The sequence below is a fragment of the Erinaceus europaeus genome, chromosome 23 (genome assembly GCF_950295315.1).
Source record: "Erinaceus europaeus chromosome 23, mEriEur2.1, whole genome shotgun sequence".
NCBI lineage: Eukaryota > Metazoa > Chordata > Mammalia > Eulipotyphla > Erinaceidae > Erinaceus > Erinaceus europaeus.
The window spans coordinates 3,801,457-3,827,193 of NC_080184.1; the positions used below are offsets into that span (position 1 = coordinate 3,801,457).

General features: G+C 52.3%; 2 protein-coding genes across 2 annotated transcripts; both read right to left on the bottom strand.

The window, feature by feature from the left end:
• Positions 1-120: 120 nt before the first annotated feature.
• On the bottom strand, positions 121-9,062 carry ZNF358 (zinc finger protein 358). The gene is made up of 2 exons (XM_060181624.1): positions 8,923-9,062; positions 121-1,710 (listed from the first exon to the last, which is right to left on the bottom strand). Exon 2 carries the CDS (start codon positions 1,649-1,651, stop codon positions 221-223), a length of 1,431 nt encoding a protein of 476 aa, XP_060037607.1. The 5' UTR covers positions 1,652-1,710; positions 8,923-9,062; the 3' UTR covers positions 121-220.
• Positions 9,063-12,832: 3,770 nt separating this feature from the next.
• On the bottom strand, positions 12,833-24,646 carry SAXO5 (stabilizer of axonemal microtubules 5). Its single transcript, XM_060181407.1, has 9 exons — positions 24,591-24,646; positions 20,995-21,567; positions 18,660-18,766; positions 17,847-17,947; positions 15,452-15,564; positions 15,230-15,339; positions 14,465-14,663; positions 13,372-13,457; positions 12,833-13,075 (listed from the first exon to the last, which is right to left on the bottom strand). The coding sequence occupies exons 2-9, from the start codon at positions 21,542-21,544 to the stop codon at positions 12,848-12,850; spliced, it is 1,494 nt and encodes a 497-aa protein (XP_060037390.1). The 5' UTR covers positions 21,545-21,567; positions 24,591-24,646; the 3' UTR covers positions 12,833-12,847.
• Between the last annotated feature and the right edge of the window lie 1,091 nt (positions 24,647-25,737).

Below are 25,737 nucleotides of genomic sequence, written 5' to 3' on the forward strand. Positions count from 1 at the left end.
ATAATAATTACAACAGTAAAACAAGGGCCACAAAAGGGAATAAACAGGTATTTAAAAATAAATAAATTCAATCAATCAGGCAGGGCCGACACACACAAAAAAAACAACAACCAGGCTGAGTTAAGAGGCTGTGTAGCTTTAATAACCGCAGGACACATAACTTCCCCAGCCTGCTCTGCTCGCTCCTCCCATCTCAAAGGGGCTGCCAGTGCGCCAGCCCTCACCCGTCGGGCCCCAGCACGGCCCCTTGCTCTTGTACCCACTCGGGGCTTGCTGGCCGGACCGCGAGCGGGGACCCAGTGGGGTCAGGATTCTCAGCGCTGGTTTGCAGGGTGGCTGGCTGGCTGGGCTCCGGTTCTGTAGACCCAGACGGAGGCCCCAAGCCAGCAGGCGGAGACCTTTTCCTAGCCCTCCCGGTGCCCAGCGCCAGGTTGGCGGCGCCGTCGTGCACCCGCTTGTGCTTGGTGAGGCTGGAGGCCTGGCCGAAGGCCTTGCCACAGAGCTGGCAGCGGTACGGGCGCTCCCCGGAGTGTACGTGTAAATGCTGGAGGAGGGCAGAGCTCTGGCCAAAGGCCTTGGAGCAGTGAGGGCAGGCGTAGGGCCGCTCCCCGGTGTGGATGCGGAGATGATGCTGGAGGTTGGAGCTCTGGCCGAAGGCCTTGGCACAGTGCGGGCACCGGTAGGGGCGCTCAGCCGTGTGGGTACGCTGGTGTTGGAGCAAAGCCGAGCTCTGCCCAAAGGCCTTCCCGCACTGGGGGCAGGGGTAGGGCCGCTCCCCGGTGTGAGTGCGTAAGTGCTTGAGCAGCGCCGAGCCCTGGCCGAAGCCCTTGGCACACACCGGGCACTTGTGAGGGCGCGGGCCGCCGTGGGTGCGCAGGTGCTGGGCCAGCAAGGAGCCGTGGCCGAAAGCCTTCCCGCACACGGGGCAGCGGTGCGGCTTCTCCCCGCTGTGACTGCTGCGGTGTTTGAGCAGGGTGGATCTCCAGCCGAAGGCTTTGCCGCAGGCGGCACACTGATAAGGCCGGGCCCCGGTGTGGATGCCACGGTGCTGGGCCAACGTGGCCCCGTGGCTAAAGGATTTGCCACAATCTGGGCAGCGGTAGGGCTTCTCGCCGCTGTGGGTACGGCGGTGCTGACTCAACCCCGAGCTGCGACGGAAGGCCCTCCCGCAATCCGGGCAGGAGAACGGCCTGGGCGGGCTGGCCGGGGCGGTCAGCACCTGCTGGTTGACCTCAGCAGAGGCGGCAGGGACCTCCGGGGTGGAGGCCTCCTCGGCGGGGTCCAGCTCCACACTGGGAGTGTCCAGGTCGGGATCGAGGATCAAGGGCACAGGCCCGATCACGTCGGGATCCGGGTCGTCTGGATCGGTATCCGGGGGGTCCAAGGGTTCTGGGGAGGCCGTCATGGAGCTCGGAGCTTCCCCAAGTGCAGAGGGATCCGGTGATGCGGTGACAGGGTCCTGGTTGTCATAGCTGGGGGGTGCATCTTTGGAGTTGGAGGAGAGGCCTTCAGGAGGGTCTTCTAAGACAGGGTGGTTGGGAGTGGGGTCCCCGGGGTCTTCTGGATCGGAGTCAAGTACTTCGTCGTCGTCGTCGTAAGCAGGCCGACGGCCTCGGTGGCCAGGGTTCCGGACCAGAACTGAGCGACTCATCCCAGGAGCTGATGGCTGGGCTGTTTCTGGGGTGCAATCTACAGCAGGAGGTGAGAAAGCTGGGGTCGGGTAGGGACAGAACATAGCAGTTAAGCACAAACACTCTCCTGGCTGAAGCACCAAAGGGCATAGGTTCAAGCCCCAGCACCACCATCAGCCAGAGCTTAGCAGGGCTCTGGTAAAAGCAAAAACAAAACAAAAACCCCCACATATGTAAAGAGTTCTTACAAATCAAAAAGACAAGACAAGACCTGGGAGACAGTGTATTGGTTCTGCAAAAGGCTTTCCTGCCTGAGGCTCTAAGGTGACAGGATCAATCCCCAGCACCACCAGCAGCCAGAGCTGAGCAGGGCTCTAATAAAAAAAAATTTTTAAAAAGGGAGTCGGCCGGTAGCACAGGGGGTTAAACCCACATGGCGGAAAGCACAAGGACCGATGTAAGGATCCCAGTTTAAGCCCCCGGCTCCCCACCTGCAGGGGAGTCACTTCACAGGCAGTGAAGCAGGTCTGCAGGTGTCTGTCTTTCTCTCCCCCTCTCTGTCTTCCCCTCCTCTCTCCATTTCTCACTGTCCTATCCCACAAAGCTATCAATAACAACAATAATAACTACAACAATAAAACAAGGGCAACAAAAGGAAATAAATATATATGTATATTTTTGTTCCTTCAATCTCTTTTTATTAAATATTTATTTATTTATACCCTTCTGTTGCCCTTGTTTTATTGTTGTAGTTATTACTGTTTTTTTTAATTTAATAAATATATATTTTTAAATTTTACTTATTTTTCCCTTTTGTTGCCCTTGTTTTTTATTATTGTTGCTGTTATTGTTGTAATCGTTGTTGGGTAGGACAGAGAGAAATGGAAGACAGAGAGGGGGAGAGAAAGACAGACACCTGCAGACCTGCTTCATCGCCGGAGGGGCTCGAACCGGGATCCTTACACTGGTCCTTGCCCTTTACACCATGTGCACTTAACCCGCTGTGCTACCGCCTGACCCACAATAAATAAATTTTTCTTTTGGTAAAGATTTTTTTCAACATTTATTTATTTATTTATTTATTTATTCCTTTTTGTGGCCCTTGTTGTTTTTATTGTTGTAGTTATTATTGCTGTTGTTGTCATTGTTGTTGGGTAGGACAGAGGGAAATGGAGAGAGGAGGGGAAGACAGAGAGGGGGAGAGAAAGAACTTGCAGACCTGTTTCACCACCTGTGAAGTGACTCCCCTGCAGGTGGGGAGCCGGGGGCTCCAACTGGATCCTTACGCAGATCCTTGGGTTATACGCCACCTGCGCTTAACCCACTGCACTACCACCCGACTGCCATAAATAAATATTTTTTAAAAATAGGGGCCGGGTGGTGGTGCACCTGGTTGAGTGCATATGTTACAAAGATCTGGGTTCCGGCGGAGGGTAGACAGCATAATGGTTATGCAAACAGACTCTCATGCCTGAGGCTCTAAAGTCCCAGGTTCAATCCCCCGCACCACCATAAGCCAGAGCTGAACAATGCTCTGGTTAAAATAAATAAATAAATAATAGATAAAAACAAAGATCTGGGTTCGAGCCCCCAGTCCCCACCTGCAGGAGGAAAGCTACACAGGTGAAGCAGGGCTGCAGGTGACTCTCTGTCTCTCACCCTCTCTACCCCTCCCTTCCCTCTCGATTTCTGTCTATCTAATCAATAAATAAAGATAAAAAATTTAAAAAATAAAGGGAGGGTTGCATCCAATTGAGCACACAGTACAGTATGCCAAGACTCAGGTTCAAACCCCCACCGCCCCCTTAAGAGTTGTGGAGCTGGTGGGAATCCCGCAGTAGCGCAGCGGGTTAAGCGCACGTGGCGCAAAGCGCAAGGACCGGCGTGAGGATCCCAGGTTCGAGCCCCCGGCTCCCCACCTGCAGGGGAGTCGCTTCCCAGGTGATGAAGCAGGTCTGCAGGTGTCTGTCTTTCTCTCCCCCTCTTTGTTTTCCCCTCCTCTCTCCATTTCTCTCTGTCCTCTCCAACAACGACGACAGCAATTCCACAACAATAAAACAACAAGGGCAACAAAAGAGAATAAACAAATAGAAAAAGAAGAGGAGAAGGAGGAGGAGGAGGAGGAGAAAAACAGAAGAGGAAGAGGAGGAGGGAAGAAGAGGAGAATGAGGAGGGAGAGAAGGAGAAGGAAGAGGAGGAGGAGGAGAAGAGGACAGAGGAAGAGTAAGTGATGATGACTGAGAAGGTGCAGGTCAGTTCTGGGCAGGGACACGGGGCAGGAGGGGGAACCCCAGAACCCAACCCCCCAAAAAATTCACAGGTCCCTGCTTGAGATCACAAAGCAGAGAAGCTTGTGGCCCAGCCAAGCCAGGGCCAGGAATAAAGGGCCTCTGAAGAGAGATATGGGGGTGGGGAGTGGACTGGGAAGTGGTACAGTGGATAAAGCACTGAACTCTCAAGCATGAGGTCCTGAGTTTGATCCCCAGCAGCACATGGACCAGACTGATGCCTGATTCTTTCTCTCTCTCTCTCTATCTTTCTCATTAATAAGTAACTAAAATATTTTTTAAAAGGGGGGGCAGGCGGTAGCACAGAGGGTTAAGCGCATGAGGCGCAAAGCGCAAGGATGGGCATAAGGATCCCGGTTCGAGCCCCCGGCTCCCCATTTTCAGGGGAGTCGCTTCACAGGTGGTGAAGCAGGTCTGCAGGTGTCTGTCTTTCTCTCCCCCTCTCTGTCTTCCCCTCCTCTCTCCATTTCTCTCTGTCCTATCCAACAATGACGACATCAACAACAGCAATAATAACTACAACAATAAAAAACAAGGGCTACAAAAGGGAATAAATATTAGAGAGAGAGAGAGATAGGGGAGACTGCCCACTTCTGAGCCCCACACCTGATGAAGGTTGGGACCCCTGCCACTTGATGTCCCCCCAGTCCCCAACTCCAAGACTATTCTGGGTGACTCTTTGGATGGGAAGCTGGGGTCCTGCTGGGATGGGAGACACTCCTGGGGTCCCACCACCACCACCACCACCCCCTCAGCTCAACTGCTAAGTCCATGGCTTGGAGTCTCCGACTCACAACTATGGGCTAGAGAGGGAGAGAGGGAAAGAGAGAGGGAGAGACAGAGTGAGTCTGGGTAGTGCTTATTCAGGGGTTCTGAGTAGGGGGGGAATCACCAGCTCCCCTCCTGTAGGGAAAGGAAGCCCAGAGCTGGGGGCTGGGGCTGGGAAGGCCTGGGGAGGGTGGGGTTTACAGGCGGCCTCAGGGAGAATTTCTGCACTTTTATTTTTAATATTTATTATTTATTTTATCCCTTTTGCTGCCCCCCCTTTTATTGGTGTAGCTATTGTTGTTGCTGTTATTGATGTCGTCGTTGCTGATAGGACTTAGAGAAATGGAGAGAGGAGGGGAAGACAGAGAGGGGGAAAGAAAGACAGACACCTGCAGACCTGCTTCACCGCCTGTGAAGCGACTCCCCTGCAGGTGGGGAGCCGGGGGCTCGAACCGGGATCCTTATGCCGGTCCTTGTGCTTTGTACCACCTGTGCTTAACCCGCTGCGCTACTGCCCAACTCCCTACACTTTTTAAAAAATATTTTATTTATTTATTTATTTATTTATTTATTTATTTATGAGAAAGATAGGAGGAGAAAGCATCACTCTGGCACATGTGCTGCCAGGGATCAAACTCGGGACATCGTGCTTGAGAGTCCAAAGCTTTACCACTGCGCCAACTCCCAGACCACACTCTGCACTTTTTTTTTAAATATTTATTTATTCCCTTTTGCTGCTCTTGTTGTTTTATTGTTGTAGTTATTATTGTTGTTGTTGTTGTTGGATAGGACAGAGAGAAATGGAGAGAGGAGGGGAAGACAGAGAGAGGGAGAGAAAGACGGACACCTGCAGACCTGCTTCACCGCCTGTGAAGCGACTCCCCTGCAGGTGGGGAGCCAGGGGAGCCGGGGGCTCGGACCAGGATCCTTCTGCCGGTCCTTGCCCTTTGTGTCACCTGCGCTTAACCCGCTGCGCTACTGCCCACCTGAACCCCAGATCTCAACACTGTAGTAGGTGGGGGACTGTTCAAACTCTTGTGTTCCTAACAATCAAGGTGGTGGGGATGGGGGTGGGGAGCTCAGCTGGTAAGAGTGCAGGACTTGTAAGCCTGAGGTTCCAGGTTTGACCCTCAGGGCTGTGTGTACCAGAACAGTACTCTGGATTCCTTCTCTCTCTCTCTGTCTCTCTCATTAATAATAAATCTCGGGTAGCGCAGCGGGTTAAGCGCACTTGGCACCAAGCGCAAGGACCAGCCTAAGAATCCTGGTTCGAGCCCCCGGCTCCCCACCTGCAGGGGAGTCGCTTCACAGGCGGTGAAGCAGGTCTGCAGGTGTCTGTCTTTCTCTCCCCCCTCTCTGTCTTCCCCTCCTCTCTCCATTTCTCTCTGTCCTATCCAACAACAGCGACATCAATAACTACAACAATATAACAACTAGGGCAATGAAAGGGAATAAATAAAAAAAAAAAACAAGGGCAACAAAAGGGAATAAATAAATATTTAAAAATAAATAAAGAAATCTTGAACCAGTGAGAACAGATCACCTATATAGTGTGCTGCTCTGCTGTGTGTGTGTGAGACCCAGGTTTGAGCCCGGCTCTCATCACATAGGAGGAAGATTCAGGGCTGTGAGTTCTTTCTCTTTCTCCCAAATAAATCTTTTAATTTTATTATTTATTTATTTTCCAGAGCCCTGCTCAGCTCTGGCTAATGGTGGTGCTGGGGATTGAACCTGGGACCTTAAAGCCTCAGGCAGGAGCGTCTCTTTGCAGAACTGTGATGCTGTCTCCCCCACGTCAAAGAAATAAATCTGTGATGAAACTCTGTTAAAAATAAAATCTGTGTCAGAGTCAGGCGGTATCGCAGCAGGTTAAGCACACATGGCAGGAAGCACAAAGACCGTTGTAAGGATCCAGGTCTGAGCCCCCAGCTCCCCACCTGCAGGGGAGTCGCTTCACAGGCGGTGAAGCAGGTCTACAGGTGTCACTCTTTCTCTCCCCCTCTTCTCTCCATTTCTTTCTGTCCTATCCAACAACAACACTAAAGCAACAAGGGCAACAAAAAGAAAAATAAATATATTAAAATTTTTTTAAATAAATAATATAAAATCCTAAACAATAAAGGCAACAAAAAGGGAAAAAATAGCCTCCAGGAGCAGTGGATTTGTAGTGCAGGCACCAAGCCCCAGCGATAACCTTGGATGCGAAATAAGTAATTAAATAAATAAATAAAATAAAATCCGGGTTTCTGAATCTGTTTCTTTTTTTTAAAAAAATTATTTATTGGGGTCCGGGAGGTGGCGCAGTGGATAAAGCAGCAGACTCTCAAGCATGAGGTCCTGAGTTCAATCCCCGGCAGCACATGTACCAGAGTGATGTCTGGCTCTTTCTCTCTCCTCCTATGTTTCTCATTAATAAATAAAACTTTAAAAAAATTATTTATTTACTTATGTATTCCCTTTTGTTGCCCTTCTTTTATTGTTGTAGTTATTGATAATGTTGTTGTTGGATAGGACAGAGAGAACTGGAGAGAGGAGGTGAAGATAGAGAGGGGGAGAGAAAGACAGACACCTGCAGACCTGCAGGTGATGAAGCAGGGCAGCAGGTGTCTCTCTCTCTCTCTCTCTCGCTATCTTCCCCTTCCCTCTCGCTTTCTGTCTCTATCCAATAAATAAATGAAGATAATAGAAAAAAAAGTGAAACATTAAAAAAAATTTAAAGAGGTACTGATATTCAAGTATACCCACTTGACCAGCTGGACAATTGCTCTTAAATGTGAACCCTTGGCCAGGAAGGGGGAAATTCTCTTTGGGAATCCCTCCTGAGCCACTGACATCCTGGCTGTTGGGGTAGGGTTTCAGGATTTTTTTTTCCCCCTTTCAGTCCTGGGTGCAAAGATCTAGAAATTCCAGCCCCCTTCCCCACCCTCACTCCCATGGTTGAAACAAGGGGTCAGGGTGAAGGAACCAGAGGTGAGATTCTTTCTTCAAAGCAAAGAAAACTCAAGGCTCAGCTCACCTTCCAAGAAGACGGGGCAGCTATGGCTGGGATTACCTATGGTGGTGGTGGTGGGGGAGAGCTATGAAATCCATCCTATTTCTATAGGGGGCCCCTGCCCTGCCCCCCACCAAAAAAAATCAGGAGAGAATAAAGCAAGAGAGATGAGTTTTCACCTCTTCAACTCAAACCAGTCCCCCTGCAAATGGGTGGGAGAAAAACAAGGCCTGGCATCCATCTTGGCTTTGGGGTGGAGGGGAGGGGAGGGGGTTTGCGCTAGGCAGGTGGGTCTCCCTCCCTGCGGGGCCCCCACCCCCACCCCCACACCCGCGATTTTGGGGGGGAGTGTGGGTGGAGGGGGTTGGGCAGGTGGATTCCTCCCCCTTCCTGTGGGAGGGGCCTGGGAAGGAACCCCCAAGACTGAAAAGCCTAAGGAACAATGACTGGATGGCTAAAAGGAGGTGGGGATTGGGGTGGGGGGGAACCCCTGGATGCCGCACCCCCCCCATTTCCCAGACATTTAGCAGAAAAGGCCTCCTGACTTCCCAACCCCAGGCTGGAGTAGGGGAGGGGGGGCATAGAGGACAGTACCTTGGGGTCCTGCTAAGGGGGTGCAGGGGAACCCGGGCGGTGGGGAACCCTGGATCCCTTCCACCCACCCACCCAGGAAGGTCCAGCTGACCTCTAAGAGGATGTGGGGGAGGGGGACCAGGAACAATATGGGGGGGGTCTGTCTGGGGTCCAGCGCCCTGGGGAATTGGAGAAAAGGGGAGGGGACTCCGGGATTGGATGGGGGGGACACAGCAAGGCCTTTCTTAAACCCCTCGAACCCTCAGCTGCGGAATGCACACCCCCCCCACACACACATTTAAGTTGCTGGATTTGCAGCCCGGGCCTGCCCCCCAAGCCCTGGAATTAGGGGAAGGGGGAGGTTGCTGGCGGTTGCATTGGGATGGACGCTGTAGGCCCGCCAGCCCCCACCCCCCCCAAGTTGCATCAGGCCCGAACCCCGAGTTTCCGGGCCCCGGAGGGCGGTGCAAGCTGAGAGGGTGCATGGGGGTGTGGGGTGGGTGGTATATGTGTATTTGCAGGGGCGGGGAGAATTGCAAAGAGTTGCCCCCCAAAAAACCCGGGGGTGTCCTCCAACCCCACCCCCCCAAACAATCAGAGCACCCACCCACCCACCCAACCTCGACTGCGCGCCCCAGATCGCCAGCCCGCCTGCGGGGGGGACACTCACCCGGAGCCCCTCGCCCCTGCCCGGCCGCCGGCGCCCCCCGGCCCGCAGGACGCCCCCCGCCCGCAGCCCCCCGGCGGCCCCTCGGCCCCGCGCCCCGCCAGGCGCTCCGGGAGGAGGAGGGAGGCCCGGCCGCGGCGGGGCTGCTGGGACTTGTAGTCCGGCCAGGCCCGCCCCCTGGACCAGCCTTTGTCCCCAAGGCGGCCTTTGTCTGCGCTCTGGAGGTCGGGGCAGCCCCCGCTACCCCTCACCCCTGAACTCTCACCCTCACCCCCAGACCAGGCCCGGCTGTCCCCCACCCACCCCCCTACCACCTCCGCCCATGCTGAATCGGGGCTTCACTCCAATGTCCAGGCCTGGTCCATCACTGCTACCTCTTAGAGCTCTATGGCTCTGTCTGTCTGTCTGTCTGTCTGCCTGTCTATCTCTTTCACCACAGCCCTGCTCAGCTCTGGCTGATGGTGGTGCTGGGGACTGTTATCTGGGACTCTTGAAGCTTTGGGCAAGGAGAGTCGTTTTTGCAGAACCATTATGCTGTCTCCCTAGCCCTCATTTTATTTGTTATTGTTATTAGGAGAGAGACAGAGACAGAGAACGACAGAGATTGATTTTGAGACCAGAGCCCTGCTCAACTCTGGCTGTTGGTGGTGTTGGGGATTGAACCTGGGACCTTGAAGCCTCAGGCAGGAGAGTCTTTGGCAGAAGCAGTATGCTGGCTCCCTAGCCCTCATTTATCATTATATTTTAAAAATATGTATTTTATTTATTTATTCCCTTTTGTTGCCCTTGTTGTTTTTTATTGTTGTAGTTAGTATTGTTGTCGTCGTTGTTGGAAAGGAGAGAAATGGAGAGAGAAATGGACAGAGAGGGAGAGAGAAAGACAGACACCTGCAGACCTGCTTCACCGCCTGGGAAGCGACTCCCCTGCAGATGGGGAGCCAGGGGCTCGAACTGGGATCCTTACGCCGGTACTTGCGCTTTGTGCCACCTGCACTTAACCTGCTGCACTACAGCCCGACTCCCTATCATTAGCTTTTTAAGTTTTTATTTATAAAATAGAAACACTGGCAAGACCATAGAATAAGAGGGGTACAACTCCACACAATTCCCACCACCAGAACTCTGTATCCCAGCCCCTCCCCTGACAGATTTCCTATTCTTTATCCCTCTGGGAGTATGGACCCAGGGTCATTATGGGATGCAGAAGGTGGAAGGCCTGGCTTCTGTAATTGCTTCCCCGCTGAATATGGATGTTGGCAGGTGGATCCATATTTCCAACCTCTCTCTTTCCCTTAGTGGGGTGGGAATCTGGGGAGGTGGGGCTCCAGGACATATTGGTGGGGTTGTCTGCCCAGGGAAGTGGGGTAGGCATCATGGTAGCAACTTGAACCTGGTGGCTGAAAAAGAGTTTAGAAAGCAGAGCAAATCATGAACCTAAAGGCTGGAGTATTGCAGATGGAAATCTGAGGTCTTCGTTTTGGAAAAAGCTAGTAGGTCTATTTTAGATATATTCCAAGCTGGCCATGACCCTACTAGTTTTTGCCTGAGTTTAACATCTAACATGCAGGATGACCCAAGTTATTGTTGGGTGGGGGTATGGTGTCATAGTTGGAAAGAGGACTAGAAAGCAGGATCAGGAAAGAGAGTAGCTCCCCAATATGGGGGAAATATATAAATATTGTTTTATTGTTGTACTTATTGTTGTCTGTCTTCATTGGATAGGACGGAGAAATTATAGAGAGAGGAGAGGAAGACAGAGAGGGGGAGAGAAAGATAGACACCTGCAGACCTGCTTCACTGATTGTGAAGTGATTCCCCTGCAGTTGAGGAGCCAGGGGCTTGAACCGGGATCCTTATGCCGGTCCTTTGCGCTTAACCCGCCACATGCGCTACCGCCTGGCTCAAATATTGCTGACTGTAAACCCCATTGATGTGGTCTGGGGCCCATAGTCAGCACAGGAGCCTATGTAACCTCTGCATCCCTGTAGGTCTGAGCTCACATTCTGTGGTTACAACTAGGAACATTCCAGGCTGTGCCAATTTCAGGACCCATCATCCTCGGGTGATAAGCAGAATATGCAAGCCAACCTCCCTTGGGAGAATGGAACATTCCCTGCCATTGTTGACTCACATTGAGGCTAGCCCTCATTTTATTTATTATTGTTAGAGAGAGAGAGAGAGATTAAGACCAGAACCCTGCTCAGCTCTGGCTGGTGGTGGTGCAGGGGATTGAACCTGGGACTTCCGAGCCTCAGGCAAGAGAGTCTCTTTCCATAACCATTATGCTACCTATCCCCCGCCACTGTAGATATTGGATAGAGACAGTCAGAAATTGAGAGTGAAGGGAGAGAGAGAGAGGGAGATAGAGAGATACCAGAAACTTTTCTCCTGCAGATGGGAGCAGGGGCTCGAACCTGGGTCCTTGAGCATTGTAACGTGTGTGTGCTCAACCAGGTGTGCTACCACCACCCAGCCCTCTTCCCCTTTCTTCTTTTCTCCCTCCCCTTCTCTTTTCTGGGGTTATTGCTGGGGCTCCGTGCCTGCACTACGAATCCACTGCTCCTGGCTGTTATTCGTTCCATTTTGTTGTTATTGTTATTGTTGTTGCCGTTATTGTTGTTGTTATTGCTGTTGTTGGATAGGGCAGAGAGAAATTCAGAGGGGAGAGGAGATAGAGAGCGAGAGAGAAAGACAGCTGCAGACCTGCTTCCCCACTTGTGAAGCGACTTCCCTTGCAGGTGGGAAGTCAGAGGTTCCAACCGGGATCCTTGAGCAAGACCTTGCGCTTCGAGCTTAACTCAGCGCTCCACCACCTAGTCCCCTCATCTCTCTTCCTTTCTCCCGTCCACTACCTCCTTCTCCTTCTCCTTCTCCTCCTCCGCTTCCTCCATTTTTGGACAGAGAAATTGAGCAGGGAGGAAGAAATAGAGCAGGACAGTGATCCAGGAGGTGACGCAGTGGATAAAGCACTGGAATCTCAAGCATGAGGTCCTGAGTCCAATCCCCAGCAGCTCATGGACCAGAATGATGCCTGGTTCTTTCTCTCCTCCTATCTTTCTCATTAATAAATAAGATCTTTAAAAAAGAGCGGGGGGGGGGGGGGAGGGGATCGGGCGGTGGCGCAGTGGGTTAAGCGCATGTGGCGCAGAGCGCAGGGACCGGCATAAGGATCCCGGTTCGAGCCCCTGGCTCCCCACCTGCCAGGGAGTCGCTTCACAGGCGGTGAAGCAGGTCTGCAGGTGTCTGTCTTTCTCTCACTCTGTCTTCCCCTCCCCTCTCCATTTCTCTCTGCCCTATCCAACAACGAACAATATCAATAATGGCAATAATAATAACCACAACGAGGCTACAACATAAAGGGGGGAAAATGGCCTCCAGGAGCGGTGGATTCATGGTGCAGGCACCGAGCCCAGCAATAACCCTGGAGGAAAAAAAAAAAAAAAGAGCGGGGAGTTGGGCGGTAGCGCATCAGGTTAAGCGCACATGGCGCAAAGTGCAAGGACCGGTGTAAGGATCCCGGTTCGAGCCCCTGGCTCCTCACCCGCAGGGGAGTCACTTCACAGGTGGTGAAGCAGGTCTACAGGTGTCTGTCTTTCTCTCCCCCTCTCTGTCTTCCCCTCCTCTCTCCATTTCTCTCTGTCCTACCCAACAATGACATCGATAACAACAACAATAATAATAACTACAACAATAGAACAAGGGCAACAAAAGGAAATCAGTATAAAAACAAAAACAAAAACGAGAGAGTAGGACAGAGAGATAGAGAGACACCTGTAGCCCTGCTCCACCACTCATGAAGCTTCCCTCTCCTGCAGGTGGGAACCCGGGGCTTGAACCTGGGTCCTTGCACATGCTAACGGATATGCTCTACCTGGTCTCATCCCCAGCCGACTGAGGGGACAAAGGAGGCGTGTGACCGGGGTGATGTTTATTGCTGGCTGCGACATGGGTACAAGGGAAGCTGGCGGGCTTGGGGACCCCTCAGCTCGGTCCCGCAGCCCTTTGGGGGAGGAGACCCCAGGGGCACGTGACTCTCATGGAAGCTGCCAGCCTTCAGGTCCGGAGGGCCCAGGCTCTTGAAGGGAAACTCCTCTTTGTACTGGGTGGAGAAGAAACGCTTTGTGCCCAGGGGGGGCTCCACGTGACTGTACTTGCACTGTGGGGGGGGGGGGGAGGACAAAGCAGGCACCCTGGGGGGGTACCTGGCTCCTCCGCCCTCCCTTTCCCCCTCTCAGGCCACCTCTCTCATGTTCTGTTCCCCAAGCCACCCTTTGAGCACCCACAGTTGGGGGCAGGGGACCCATCTCAGACTGGCAGGTGACTGGAGCCTGAAGGAGGGATCCCAGGGATGGCGTGACACTGAGCATCCCCTAAGGGGGTGGGGGAGAGATCAGAGCTGACGGCCAGCTATTTGATCAAGGGGGTACACACACACACACCCCATTCCCTCACCCTCTGAAGCTGCCTGTGTGTTATGGAGGCTGGGGCTGTGTCATGTGGTACCAGCATCTTCTGGTTGGTGGTTAAAAAATAAGTTTCTGGAGGCAGAGAGAGAGAGATTGGCATCTGATTAAGCAGCACATACATTATAATGCACAAGGGCATGAATTCAAGCTCCCAGTCCCCACCTGCAGGGGGGAAACCTTCTTGAATGGTGAAGCAGGTCTGCAGGTGTCTCTCTGGCTCTCTTCCTCTCTGTCTCCCCCTTCTTTCTCAATCTCTCTCTCTTTCTCTCTTATTTACCAGCTCTGACTTTTGGTGGTGCTGGGGATTGAACCTGGGACCCTTGGTGCCTCTGGCATGAAAGTCTTTTGCATAACCATTATGCTGTCTCCTCAGCCCCTCAATTTCTGTCTCTATCCAGGAATGAATAAATATAATATTAAAGAGAGAGAGGAGAGAGAGAGAGATTGGCATTACACAGCAAGGCTGCTATTGACATGCCTCAGGCCCCGGGTTCAATGCCCAGCAGCCCAGGGCGGGGCGGAAGAGAGAGTGGGCGTGGCTTCAAAGCTGGTGGGGGCCCGGAAAGGGGCGGGTCAGGCAAGTGGCTGTGACTTAGTGGGTGTGACAGGCCTCAGGGACTGGAGCTAGGAGTGGGCGGGGCCTCCCGAGGATGGGCGAGGCTAGCAGGGGGTGGGGCAGCCTAAGAATGGGGCGGGCCAGAGGGCAGGTGGGACCTTATTGGATGGGGACGACTGGTAGGCGGGGCCCGATGGTAAAAGGGGCTTCACGGGGCGGGGCCACGCAGGGTGACAGACAGTGGGGGGGCTCCAGGTGAGTGGGTCTGATAGTGGGCGGGGCCTCCCGTGAATAATAGCGGCCAGGGCAACTGAGGCACCTATGGGGGTGTGGCCAGTTGTGGGTGGGGTTGACAATGGGCGGGGCCACGTGTTGCTAACAGGGCTCAGTAGACAGTGGGCAGAGGCTCCCGTGGGCACTGTTGGTAGTGGGCGGGGATTCGCTAGGCTGGTTTGGGCGGGGCCTCGCGGGGGAGGGGGTCCTGTGTGGGCGTGGTCTCGCGTTGGAGGCGGGGCTTGCTCACTTCCAGTGCCCTGGGGCAGGTCGCTTTCTTGCAGGTGCAGCGTGGGGGCCTTGCAGGGTTCCTGTTGGCCCGGGGGGCTGTAGTCCGTGCCCATGGTGGTCTGGAAGAAACGACTGAGCAGTGTGGGTTCCCCGAAGATCACGTGACTCTCCAACAAATCGGGCGGTGGGTGGCGACAGGATGGCCTGGTGGGGGGCGGCTGGAGGGGGGAGGCACAGGGTGGTTGAGAAGCTTGTAGGGAACTGGGTGGGGTGTGTGTGTGTGTTTGTGTACACACCCCGATGGGGATGTCCTCAGAATACTGTTCAATTCAGGCTGATGGCAGTGCTGGGGATTAAACCTGGGACCTCAGAGTCTCAGGCATTGAGAGTCTGTCTATTGCATATGCATAAACCCCCAATCTATCTCCCCAGTTCTCATCTTTTGTATCACCTTTGTATCACCTACTTGGGGGAATCCCTCAAACCCATTTCCCTTCCCCCAGCCCCCATGAGCCCAGCCATCTCTCCCTCTTTAATATTATTAGTTTTATTTATTATTGGATAGATACAGAGAGACATTGAGAGGAGAGGGGGAAACAGAGAAGGAGAGAGACACTTGCAGCCCTGTTTCACCTCTTGTGAAGCTTTTCCCCCATGGAGGTGGGGACCGGGGGCTCGAACCTGGGTCCTTGTGCACTGTGACGTGAGCACTCAGCCAGGTGCGCCACCGCCTGGCCCCCAGCCCTTCTCTCTCTCTGTATCTCTCTCTCTTTCTCTCACCCACCTGGCGGTAGAAGAAATTATGTGAAGTGGTCAGGCAGTTGGGCCCCGGGTTCCGGGCTCCTTGCAGAATGTGTGATGTTGGAATCAGGTTGTGTTGTAGACCCAGAGCCTCTGCAGGGGTTGAGGTGGGTTGTGAGCAGGCACTGAGGAGGGTGCTCCCCCATAAGTCGCCCTCCCCCCCACATCCCCCAGAGAGGCAGGACAGGCAGTTAGCAGGGCTCACGTGGCTCGTGGGCACAGAAGTGCTGGGCCTTGGTGGTCTTGTCCCGGAAGCAACCGTCTCCCTGGGGGATGTTAGCATGGTGGGTGAGGGCTGAAGCCAGTGCCTTGTCATACCTGAGGGGAAGGGGAGCCTCCATCTGTGTCCTGTCTCCACCCCGTCTGCCACCCCTCACCTCCCATTTCTTTATGCCTGATACCACCATCTGCCATCTTCTCATCTCCCATCCCATCACCTCCATCTCCTCACCTCCCATCTTCTCACCTCCCACCCCATCACCTCCCATTTTATTATGTCTTATATACTATCTCCCATCTCCTCACCTCCCACCCCATCACCTCCCATTTTATTATGTCTTATATACTATCTCCCATCTCCTCACCTCCCACCCCATCACCTCCCATTCCATCACCGCCCATCCCATCACCGCCCACCCCATCATCTCCATCCCATCACCTCCCATCCCATCATGTCCCATCCCATCACCTCCCATCCCATCACCTCCCATCCCATCACCTCCCACCCCATCACGTCCCACCCCATCACCTCCATTCATTCTCTTACTGCACTCCATATCATACCTCCATATTCCATTATCACACCCCACATCCCATATCCCGGACCCCTTACCCCACCCCATCCCAGATTGCATCCATTTTCCCAGAAGGCAGCTTTTCAATGGCCCTGCACTGGGGACTTAGTGGCAGGACATCAAGCAGAGCAGTGTGCTTGGCCCAAGGCTGATGGAAAGCTCCCAGAGCAGCACTGGGGGTGGGGGAGGTGGCCTTGCCTGCCTGAGGCCCTGGGTTTGATCCCTGGCCCTGCACACAGACAAAACACACACACATACACACACACACACACACACACACACACACACACACACACACAGTAGAATCGAATAGAGCATCATACACAGTGGGGCAGAGTCCTTATCTTTCTCCAAAAATAAAATAATAATAATAATAATAAATAGATAAAAGGGACCAGGTGGTGGCATTCCTGGTTGAGCACACATGATACCACACTCAAGGACTCCAGTTCAAGCCCCCAGTCCCCACCTTCAGGGAGGAAACTTCACAAGTGGTGAAGGAAGTTTGCAGATGTCTGTCTCTCTCTCTCTCCCTCCCTCTCTCTCTCCTCCTTCCCTCTCCATTTGTCCCTCTCTCTCTGTCTCCAGAGTTAGTGGAGCTCGATGCTGACACTGTTCCTGGTGGCCATTTCTTTTTCTTTTTCTTTTTTTTTTTTTTACATTTTTTTGGACAGGACAGAGAGAAATTGAGAGGAGTGGGAGGCAGAGAGGGAGAGAGAAAGACACCTGCAGACCTGCTTCACCACTTGTGATGTGCCCCCCCCCCTGGCGCAGGTAGAGAGCCAGGGGCTTGAACCCAGATCCTTGAACCAGTCCTTATGCTTAGTACTATGTGCGCTTAGTACTATGTGTGCTGCCCAGCCCTCACTCTGAATTTCTCTGTCTCCATCCAATTAAAAAACAAACAAACAAAAGGGACGCTGAGTGGTGGTGCACCAGGCAGAGCATACACATTATCCTTCATAAGGACATGGGCTCGAACCCCCAGCCCCATCTGCTCGTGGGTGGGAGGGAAGCCTCACGCAGCAGGGCCGCACATGTCTGTCTCTCCCCCTTTCTGCCTCCCCCGCTCCCCTCTCCATTTCTCTCTGTCCTATCGAAACAAAGCAAGAGAGAAATTCTATTTATTTATTTTTTATTTGCCTCCGGGGTTATTTCTGGGGCTTGGTGCCTGCACTACAAATCCATTGCTCCTGGAGGTCATTTTTTCCCTTTTGTTGCACTTGTTGTTAATCGTTGTTGTTGTAACTATTACTGTTGTCGTATAGGACAGAGAGAAATGGAGAGAGGAGGGGAAGACAGAGAAGGGGAGAGAAAGACAGACACCTGCAGACCTGCTTCACCGCCTGTGAAGCGACTCCCCTACAGGTGGGGAGCCAGGGACTCTAACCGGAATCCTTACACAGGTCCTTGCGCTTTGTGCCACCTGCACTTAACCTGCTGCGCTACCACCCGCCCCCCTATTTATTTTTATTGGCTAAGACAGAGAAATAGAGAGGGGAAGGAGAGATAGAGAGGGAGAAAGACAGGCACCTACAGGCCTGCTTCATCTCCCCTGCACCCCCTGCAAGTAGGGAGTGTGTGTGTGTGTGTCTGTGTGTGTGGGTCTGTGTGTGTGTGTGTGGGGCTGGATCCTTGTGCTTAGTACTGTGTGCTTGGAACCCAGTGCACCATCACCCGACACCCCCCCCCATAAGAGAGAAATTCGACGAGCCAATATTGTTCCTAATGCCTTGGGTGAGAACCACAAAATGAAGGTAAAGTCACTTTGCCCTGCCTTGGGGTAAAGTCAATGTCCCTTAGTACCTCTCCGGGGGCAGACCCTGTGGGTGATGCATTTGCTTCTGCTCGGAACACATGGACCTGTACCCAAGCTTGTGGTCACCCAGAACCACACTGGAGGAGGCCTGCGGAAAGGGGATGGGAAGAGGATTGGATGGCTGTGCTCATCCAGCCCCCACCACTGCCCTTCCCAGCATTCCCCCAAGCCAGCCTTGACTTCCCCTTTTTTTTTTGTTGTTGTTGTCCTTGTTTTTATTTTAATTTATTTTTTATATTCATTTATTTACTTATTCCCTTTTGTTGCCCTTGTGGGTTTTTTTTTTGTTGTTGTAGCTATTATTGTTGTTATTACTGATGTCATCAGTTCAGAGAGAAATCGAGAGAGGAGTAGAAGACAGAGAGGGGGAAAGACAGACACCTGTAGACCTGCTTCACCACCTGTGAAGTGACTTCCCTGCAGGTGGGGAGCCGGGGGCTCGATCCAGGATCCTTATGCCGGTCCTTGAGCTTTGCACCACGTGCGCTTAACCCGCTGAGCTACCGCCTGACTCATTTTTTTTTTATTTCCCTTTTATTGCCCTTGTTTTATTGTTGTAGTTATTATTGTTGTTGATGATGATAATGTTGTTGGATAGGACAGAGAGAAATGGAGAGAGGAGGGGAAGACAGAGAGGGGGAGAGAAAGACAGACACCCGCAGACCTGCTTCGCCACCTGTGAAGTGACCCCCCTGCAAGTGGGGAGCCAGGGGCTCCAACCCAGATCCTTAAGCCAGTCCTTGCGCTTTGCGCCACGTGCGCTTAACCCGTTGCGTTACCGCCCTACTCCCTTGACTTACCTTCTCACACATCAAGGCAGGTGAGCCGGGCAGAGCCTGGAACTGCCTCAGGTAGGTGGTCTCAGGATCCTGGGTCTTATGGTCCCACTGGAGGGGGTTCGGGCCCCCTGAAGGTGGTCGAGAGGAGAGAGAAGGAGAGAGCTTCCTTGCACCCTAGGACTCCCGGGGGTTAGTGATCTCCTGGCCTGGGGAACTTGGCTGTTGTAGCTGCAGGGCTGCGTGGAAAATGCTCAGCAGAAAACTTACAGTAACTGGGGGCCCAGGAGGGTGGTACAGTGTGTAAAGCATTGAACTGGCAAGGGTGATGTCCTGAGTTCAATCCCCAGTATCACATGTGCCAGATTGATGCTCTGCTTCTCTCTTTCTCTCTCTCTCTCTCGTAAATAAATCTTTGAAAGATAAAGGTGAGAGAGAGAGGTGACACACCTGGATGAGTTCACATGTTACAGTGCACAAAGACCAAGGTTCAAGCCCCTAGTCCCCAACTGTAGGGGGAAAGCTTTGCAAGTGGTGAAGCAGGGCTGCAGGTGTCTCTCTGTCTCTCTCCCTCTCTGTCAACCCCTCCCCTCTCAGTATCTGGATATCTCTATCAAATAAATATAGATAATAAAATATTTTAAAAGAAAGAGAAAAAGAGAGACAGAGAGACACCTGCAGCCCTGCTTCACCACTCGGAAAGCTTCCCCCCTATAGATGGGGTCTGGTGGTTCGAACCTGGGTCCTTGTGCTAATTATAACATGTGCGCTCAGCCAGGTGTGCCACCACCCAGGCCCTCTGTCTCCCCCTTTATCTCCCCCTGCCTTCTTGATTTCTGACTGTATCCCATAAATAAAGATAAATACATAAAAATAAATTTAAAAGTGCAAAGCGCAAGAACCAGTAAGGATCCCGGTTGGAGCTCCTGGCTCCCCACCTGCAGGGGAGTCGCTTCACAGGCGGTGAAGCAGGTCTGCAGGTGTCTGTCTCTCTCTCCCTCTCTGTCTCCCCTTCCTCTCTCAATTTCTCTCTGTCTTATCCAATAAAATTGAAAAAAATATATAGCCACCAGGAGCAGTGGATTCATAGTGCAGGCATCAAGTCCCAGCGATAACCCTGGAGGCAAAAAAAAAAAATTGGTGTATTGCACCAAAGTAAAACACTCTGGGGTGAGGGTTCAGTTCCTGGAACATGATGGCAGAGGACCTAGTGGGGGTTGAATTTTTTTAAAAAAATTATTGATTGATTTTTATATATTTATTTATTTTCCCTTTTGTTGCCCTTGTTTTTTTATTGTTGTAGTTATTATTATTGTTGTTATTGATGTCGTTGTAGGACAGAGAGAAATGGAGAGAGGAGGGGAAGACAGAGAGGGGGAGAGAAAAACAGACACCTGCAGACCTGCTTCACCGCCTGTGAAGCGACTCCCCTGCAGTTGAGGAGCTGGGGCTGGAACTGGAACCCTTAAGCCGCCCCTTGCGCTTTGAGCCACGTGTGCTTAACACCCTGCGCTACCGCCCGACCCCCTGGGGGTTGAACTGTTATGTGGAAAACTGGGAACTGTTACAACTGTACCAAATATTGTATTTTATTGTCAACTGTAAACCATTAATGCCTCCCATAAATTTTTTTAAAAAAATCCCCCAGGGTTTAAGCCCCTGGTCTCCACCTGCAAGGGGGGAAAATGGTGAAGCGGGGCTTCAAGTGTCTGTCTCTCTAGCTTCCCCTCCCTTTTCGATATCTGGTTGTCTCTATTCAATAAATAAAGATGATAAAAATTTTTAAGTGTTTAAAAATTTTTTTAATTATCTTTATTTATTGGATGGAGACTGTCAGTAATCGAGAGGGTAGGGGAGATAGAGAGAGAGAGAGACACCTGCAGCCCTGCTTCACCACTTGCAAAGTTTTCCTTCTGCAGATGGGGAGGGGCGGGGCTCGAACCCTGGTCCTAGTGCACTGTAACATGTGCGCTCAACCAAGTACGCCACCACCCGGTCCCAACAAAATTTTTAAAATTAATCAATTAATTAAAAGAGATAATATGGTGGTCCGGGAGGTGGCACAGTAGATAAAAGCATTGGACTCTCAAGCATGTGGTCCTGAGTTCAATCCCCGGCAGCACATGTACCAGGGTGATGCCTGGTTCTTTCTCTCTACTACTATGTCTCTCATTAGTAAACAAATAAAATAATTAAAAAATAACAATAATAATAAAGAGATAATATGAATCTAGGTGGGTTTTTTTTTTTTTTTTTGCATCTCTGTGGGCCTTGGGGACCAGAAGCTGGGCCATGCTAATTGTTGGGGACGGGGGTGTCCTTTGCACCCCCCAACCCCACTTTTCACGGGGGCGCGCACCGAGGTGTCTGCTGGGCGCAAGGGGTTGCAGGGCGGCGGCCCAGTGGGGTGGGAAGAGCTCCCGGTAGGTGGTGAGGGGCAACCCCAGCTTGGCGGGGTCCCCCGGAGGCACCGAATCCCGGTCGAAGATGAGGCGCGCGCCCCGGATCTGCTCGCGCACGCGCGGCGGCTGGGGGGGCCAGCGGAACGAGGCGCGCGCGGTGGAGACGGCCGGGGCCGCGCGCAGGCCTGGGAGCGGCGCGGCGGCGGCGCGCACGTCGCGGGGGCGCGCACGCCGCTTCTCTTGCGACACGGGCGGCGGCGGCGGGAACGCGCGATGCGCCTCGGACACGCGCCCCTGGGTCGCCGCGTGCACGTCCACGTGGAAGAGCTCCGGGCGCGGGGGCGCGGGGCTGCGGGCCGGCGGGGGTGCGGGAGGGGGCGCCCGGAAATCCCGGTGGGTGGTGGAGAGCTGGGAGGAGGCGTGCAGGCGGGGCTCCGGGCCCAGCGAGAAGTGAGAGGCTTTAAGGAAAGCCAGGCGGGCGGCCGGGCAGGACAAGGAGGAGGCCATGTGGGGATGGGGGGTGCGGACACCTGCGGGGAGGGGGGGCAAAGAAAAGGGGGTGTATGGGGGTGCACATGGCTCCATGCACAAGGACCCGGGTTCGAGCCTCCGGTCCCCCAGCTACAGGGGGGAAGTTTTGCAAGTGGTGGAGCAGGGCTGCAGGTGTCTCTCTCTCTCTCTGTGTGTGTGTCTCTCTCCCCCTTCCCTCTTGATCTCTGGCTGTGTCTATACAATAGGGGGTCGGGCGGTAGCGCAGCGGGTTAAGCGCACGTGGCACCAAGCGCAAGGACCCGCGCAAGGATCCCGGTTCGAGCCCCCGGCTCCCCACCTGCAGGGGAGTCGCTTCACAGGCGGTGAAGCAGGTCTGCAGGTGTCTGTCTTTCTCTCCCCCTCTCTGTCTTCCCCTCCTCTCTCCATGTCTCTCTGTCTTATCCAACAACGGATGACAATAACAATAATAACCACAGCAAGGCTGCAACAAAGGCAACAAAAGGGAAAAATGGCCTCCAGGAGCAGTGGATTCATGGTGCAAGCACTGAGCTTCAGCAATAACCCTAGAGGCAAAAAAGAAAAAAAATTTATAATAGTGGTTCGGGAGGTGGCGCAGTGGATAAAGCATTGGACTCTCAAGCATGAGGTCCGGAGTTCGATCCCGGGCTGCACGTGTACCAGAGTGATGTCTGGTTCTTTCTCTCTCTCTCTCTCTCTCTCTCTCTCTCTCTCTTCCTATCCCTCTCACTGATAAATAAATAATTAAAAAATATATATAAAAGGGCCAGGCGGTGGCACACTTGGTTAAGCGCGTACATTACAGTGTGCAAGGATCCTTGTTCAAGCCCCTGGTCCCCACCTGCAGGAGGGAAAGCTTCACGAGTGGTGAAGCAGGGCTGCAGTTGTCTCTCTGTCTCTCTCTATATATATATATCTTCTCTCAATTTCTCTCTGTCCCTATATAATAATAAATATATAAAACATTAATATATATAATATATAATAAAAACAAATAAAAAAATAAGGGAAGAGGAACCATATGGATCTGGTTTTGACCCCCCCCCCCCCGTCCCCCGTCCCCACAGGTGGTGGAGAGGGCTGCAGGTGTCTTTCTCTCATATTTCTCCCTATTTCTTAAAAAAAAAAACATTAAAATTTTTTTTGTTTGCCTCCAGGGTTATCGCTGGGGCTCGGTGCCTGCACTACTGATTCCACTGCTCCTGGAGGCCATTTTTCCCATTTTGTTGCCCTTGTTGTTATTGTTGTCATAGCTGTTGTTGTTGGATAGGAGCAGAGAGAAATGGAGAGAGCAGGGGAAGACAGAGGGGGAGAGAAAGACAGACACCTGCAGACCTGCTTCACCGCCTGTGAAGTGACTCCCCTGCAGGTGGGGAGCCGGGGGCTCCAACCGGGATCCTTACTCAGGTCCTTGCGCTTTGCGCCGTGTGCGCTTAACCCGCTGTGCCACCGCCTGACTCCCTATAATTTCTTTAAATTATCTTTATTTATTGGATAGAGACAGCCAGAAATTGAGAGAAGGAGGGAAGCTAGAGAGGGAGAGACAGAGAGACACCTGCAGCCCTGCTTCACCACTTGCAAAGCTTTCCCCCTGCAGGTGGGGACCAGGGGCTCTAACTTGGGTCCTTATGCGGCGTAGCATGTGTGCTCAACTAAGTGTGCCACCACCCGGCCCCGGGTTATTTATTTATTTATTTAAAAATATTTAAATTATTTATTCCCTTTTGTTGCCCTTGTTGTTTATTGTTGTAGTTATTATTGTTGTTGTCGTTGTTGGATAGGACAGCGAGAAATGGAGAGAGGAGGGGAAGACAGAGAGGGGGAGAGAAAGACAGACACCTGCAGACCTGCTTCACCGCCTGTGAAGCGACTCCCCTGCAGGTGGGGAGCCGGGGTTCGAACCGGGATCCTTATGCCGGTCCTTGTGCTTTGCGCCACCTGCGCTTAACCCGCTGCGCTACAGCCCGACTCCCCTGGGGTTATTTTTTTTATTACAAAGAGAGAAGCAGAGCATCACTCTGGCACGTGTGATGGTGAGACTTGAACTCAGGACCTCGTGCGCTTAGGTCCAGTGCTCTTGTCACTGTACAAACTCCCAACCCCCAATGTTTTCTTTTTTAAATATTTATTTTCCCTTTTGTTGCCCTTGTTGTTTTATTGTTGTTATAGTTATTGTTGTTGTTGTTATTGATGCTGTCGTTGTTGGATAGGACAGAGAGAAATGGAGAGAGGAGGGGAAGACAGAGAGGGGGGAGAGAAAGACAGACACCTGCAGACCTGCTTCACCACCTATGAAGCGACTCCCCTGCAGGTGGGGAGCTGGGGGCTCAAAGCGAGATCCTTATGCCGGTCATTGCACTTTGTGCCACCTGCGCTTAATCCACTGCACTACCGCCCGACTCCCCCAAATCCCAATGTTTATAGATTTATTAATTTATTTAAATCAATGAGTTAATTGGATAGAGACAGCCAGAAATTGACAGGGAAGGGGGTGATAGAGGGGGACAGAGACAGAGAGACACCTGTAGTCCCGCTTCAACACTCAAAAAGCTTTCCCCCCTGTAGGTGGGGACCGGCAGGGGGCTTGAACCTGCGTCCTTACACACTGTAGTATGTGCAGTATGCGTTCAACCAGATGCACCACCACTCGACCCCTTATTTATTAATTATGGAGAGAGACGGGGAGAGAGACTAGCTCTGGCACAAGGAAGTGCCAGGGATCAAACCTGCAGCCCCCAAGACCTCTGGCATGCCAATCTGTCTCCCTGGTTCTACCTGTCACTTCTTGATTTTCAACAATTCCTCTCTGCTTCTAGGAGACATCCACTAGCTCTCAGCACCCGAAAACTCAGGCTCCCCTCCTCCAGGAAGCCCTCCCAGACTGCCTCATTCCCCAGCTAGTTTCTATCATTTTCTTTGGAAACTTTATCTTGACTGAGAAGGTAACCAGCCAGCTCAGCAGGTAGATAGATGACAGGGCTTGGAAGAAAGGGTCATCTCAGACAACCTAACATTTCAGGGATGAGGAGGGTGGGGGACCTACCTCCTGAGGGAACCAAGAAACCAAGAATCTTCACAGCTGTGCTCCTGTGAGTTTGGATTCAATTCACCCTCCACCCCTGTCTCTGGTGATCCCAGCAACCCCCCCCTCCATTGTGACCCCAAGAACTACTCATGAAACACTGTCACAATGACTCCCAGAAACAAGGGGTGTGTTGTTAAAATTCGGGGGCTCCAGCTGGCCGGGCTAGCTTCACGGACGGGTAACAGAGACTCGGAGACACACGGCTGGGCAGGGAAGCTGTATTTCTTTATTCAGGAACAACGATTTATAAACTAAGACAAACTAATCACCAAACAGAACTCTCCTGCCTCCTTCCCCCGCAGCGGCGCCAAGCACTCTCGAACTCTGGAACTCTGGGACTCTGGAACTCTCTCGGGGTTCCTTGCGGCGGGGACAAGCGGGCCCGCGAAACTAGCAGGACTAAACCAATTTTCTTGGCAGGGGGAGAGCTAGAACAACCCAATGTAAAGCATACAACAGGGGTACACTGGAGAAACCCTTGGACTCTCAAGCGTGAGGTCCTGAGTTCAATCCCTGGCCTCGTATATGCCAGTGGGAGGCTTACCTTCTCTCTTATAAGTAAATCTTATTAGGGTGGGATAGATAGCATAATGGTTCTTCAAAGAGACTCTCCTGCCTGAGGCTCTAAAGTCCCAGGTTCAGTCCCCTGAACCACCAGAAGCCAGAGCTGAGCATGGATCTGTTAAAAAAATAATAATAGTAAAGTAAATCTAGGGGGTTGGGCGGTAGCGCAGCAGGTTAAGCGTACGTGGCACAAAGCACAAGGACCTGTGTAAGGATCTGGGTCCGAGCCCCCAGCTCCCCACCTGCAGGGGAGTCGCTTCACAGGCCTTGAAGCAGATCTACAAATGTCTGCCTTTCTCTCCCTCTCTCTGTCTTCCCCTCCTCTCTCCATTTCTCTCTGTCCTATCCAACAACGATGACATCAATAACAACAACAACAACTACAACAACAATAAAACAAGGACAACAAAATGGAAAATAAAGAGATAAATTAAAAATAATAATAATAAAGTAAATCTTATTATTTTTAATTTATTTTTTAAAGAATTTATTTATTTATGAGAAAGATAGGAAGAAAGAGAGAAAGAACCAGGCATCATTC

Excerpts from the sequence above, each read along its gene's own strand:
- SAXO5 (XM_060181407.1), bottom strand. The coding sequence starts at position 21,544 with ATGGCCTCCTCCTTGTCCTGCCCGGCCGCCCGCCTGGCTTTCCTTAAA. Across the intron at positions 13,458-14,464 it reads CCTGCCCCAGGGCACTGGAA|AAACTTATTTTTTAACCACC; the intron begins GTGAGCAAGCCC and ends CTCTGCCTCCAG. Across the intron at positions 13,076-13,371 it reads CACACAGGCAGCTTCAGAGG|TGCAAGTACAGTCACGTGGA; the intron begins GTGAGGGAATGG and ends CCCCCCCCACAG.
- ZNF358 (XM_060181624.1), bottom strand. The coding sequence starts at position 1,651 with ATGAGTCGCTCAGTTCTGGTCCGGAACCCTGGCCACCGAGGCCGTCGG.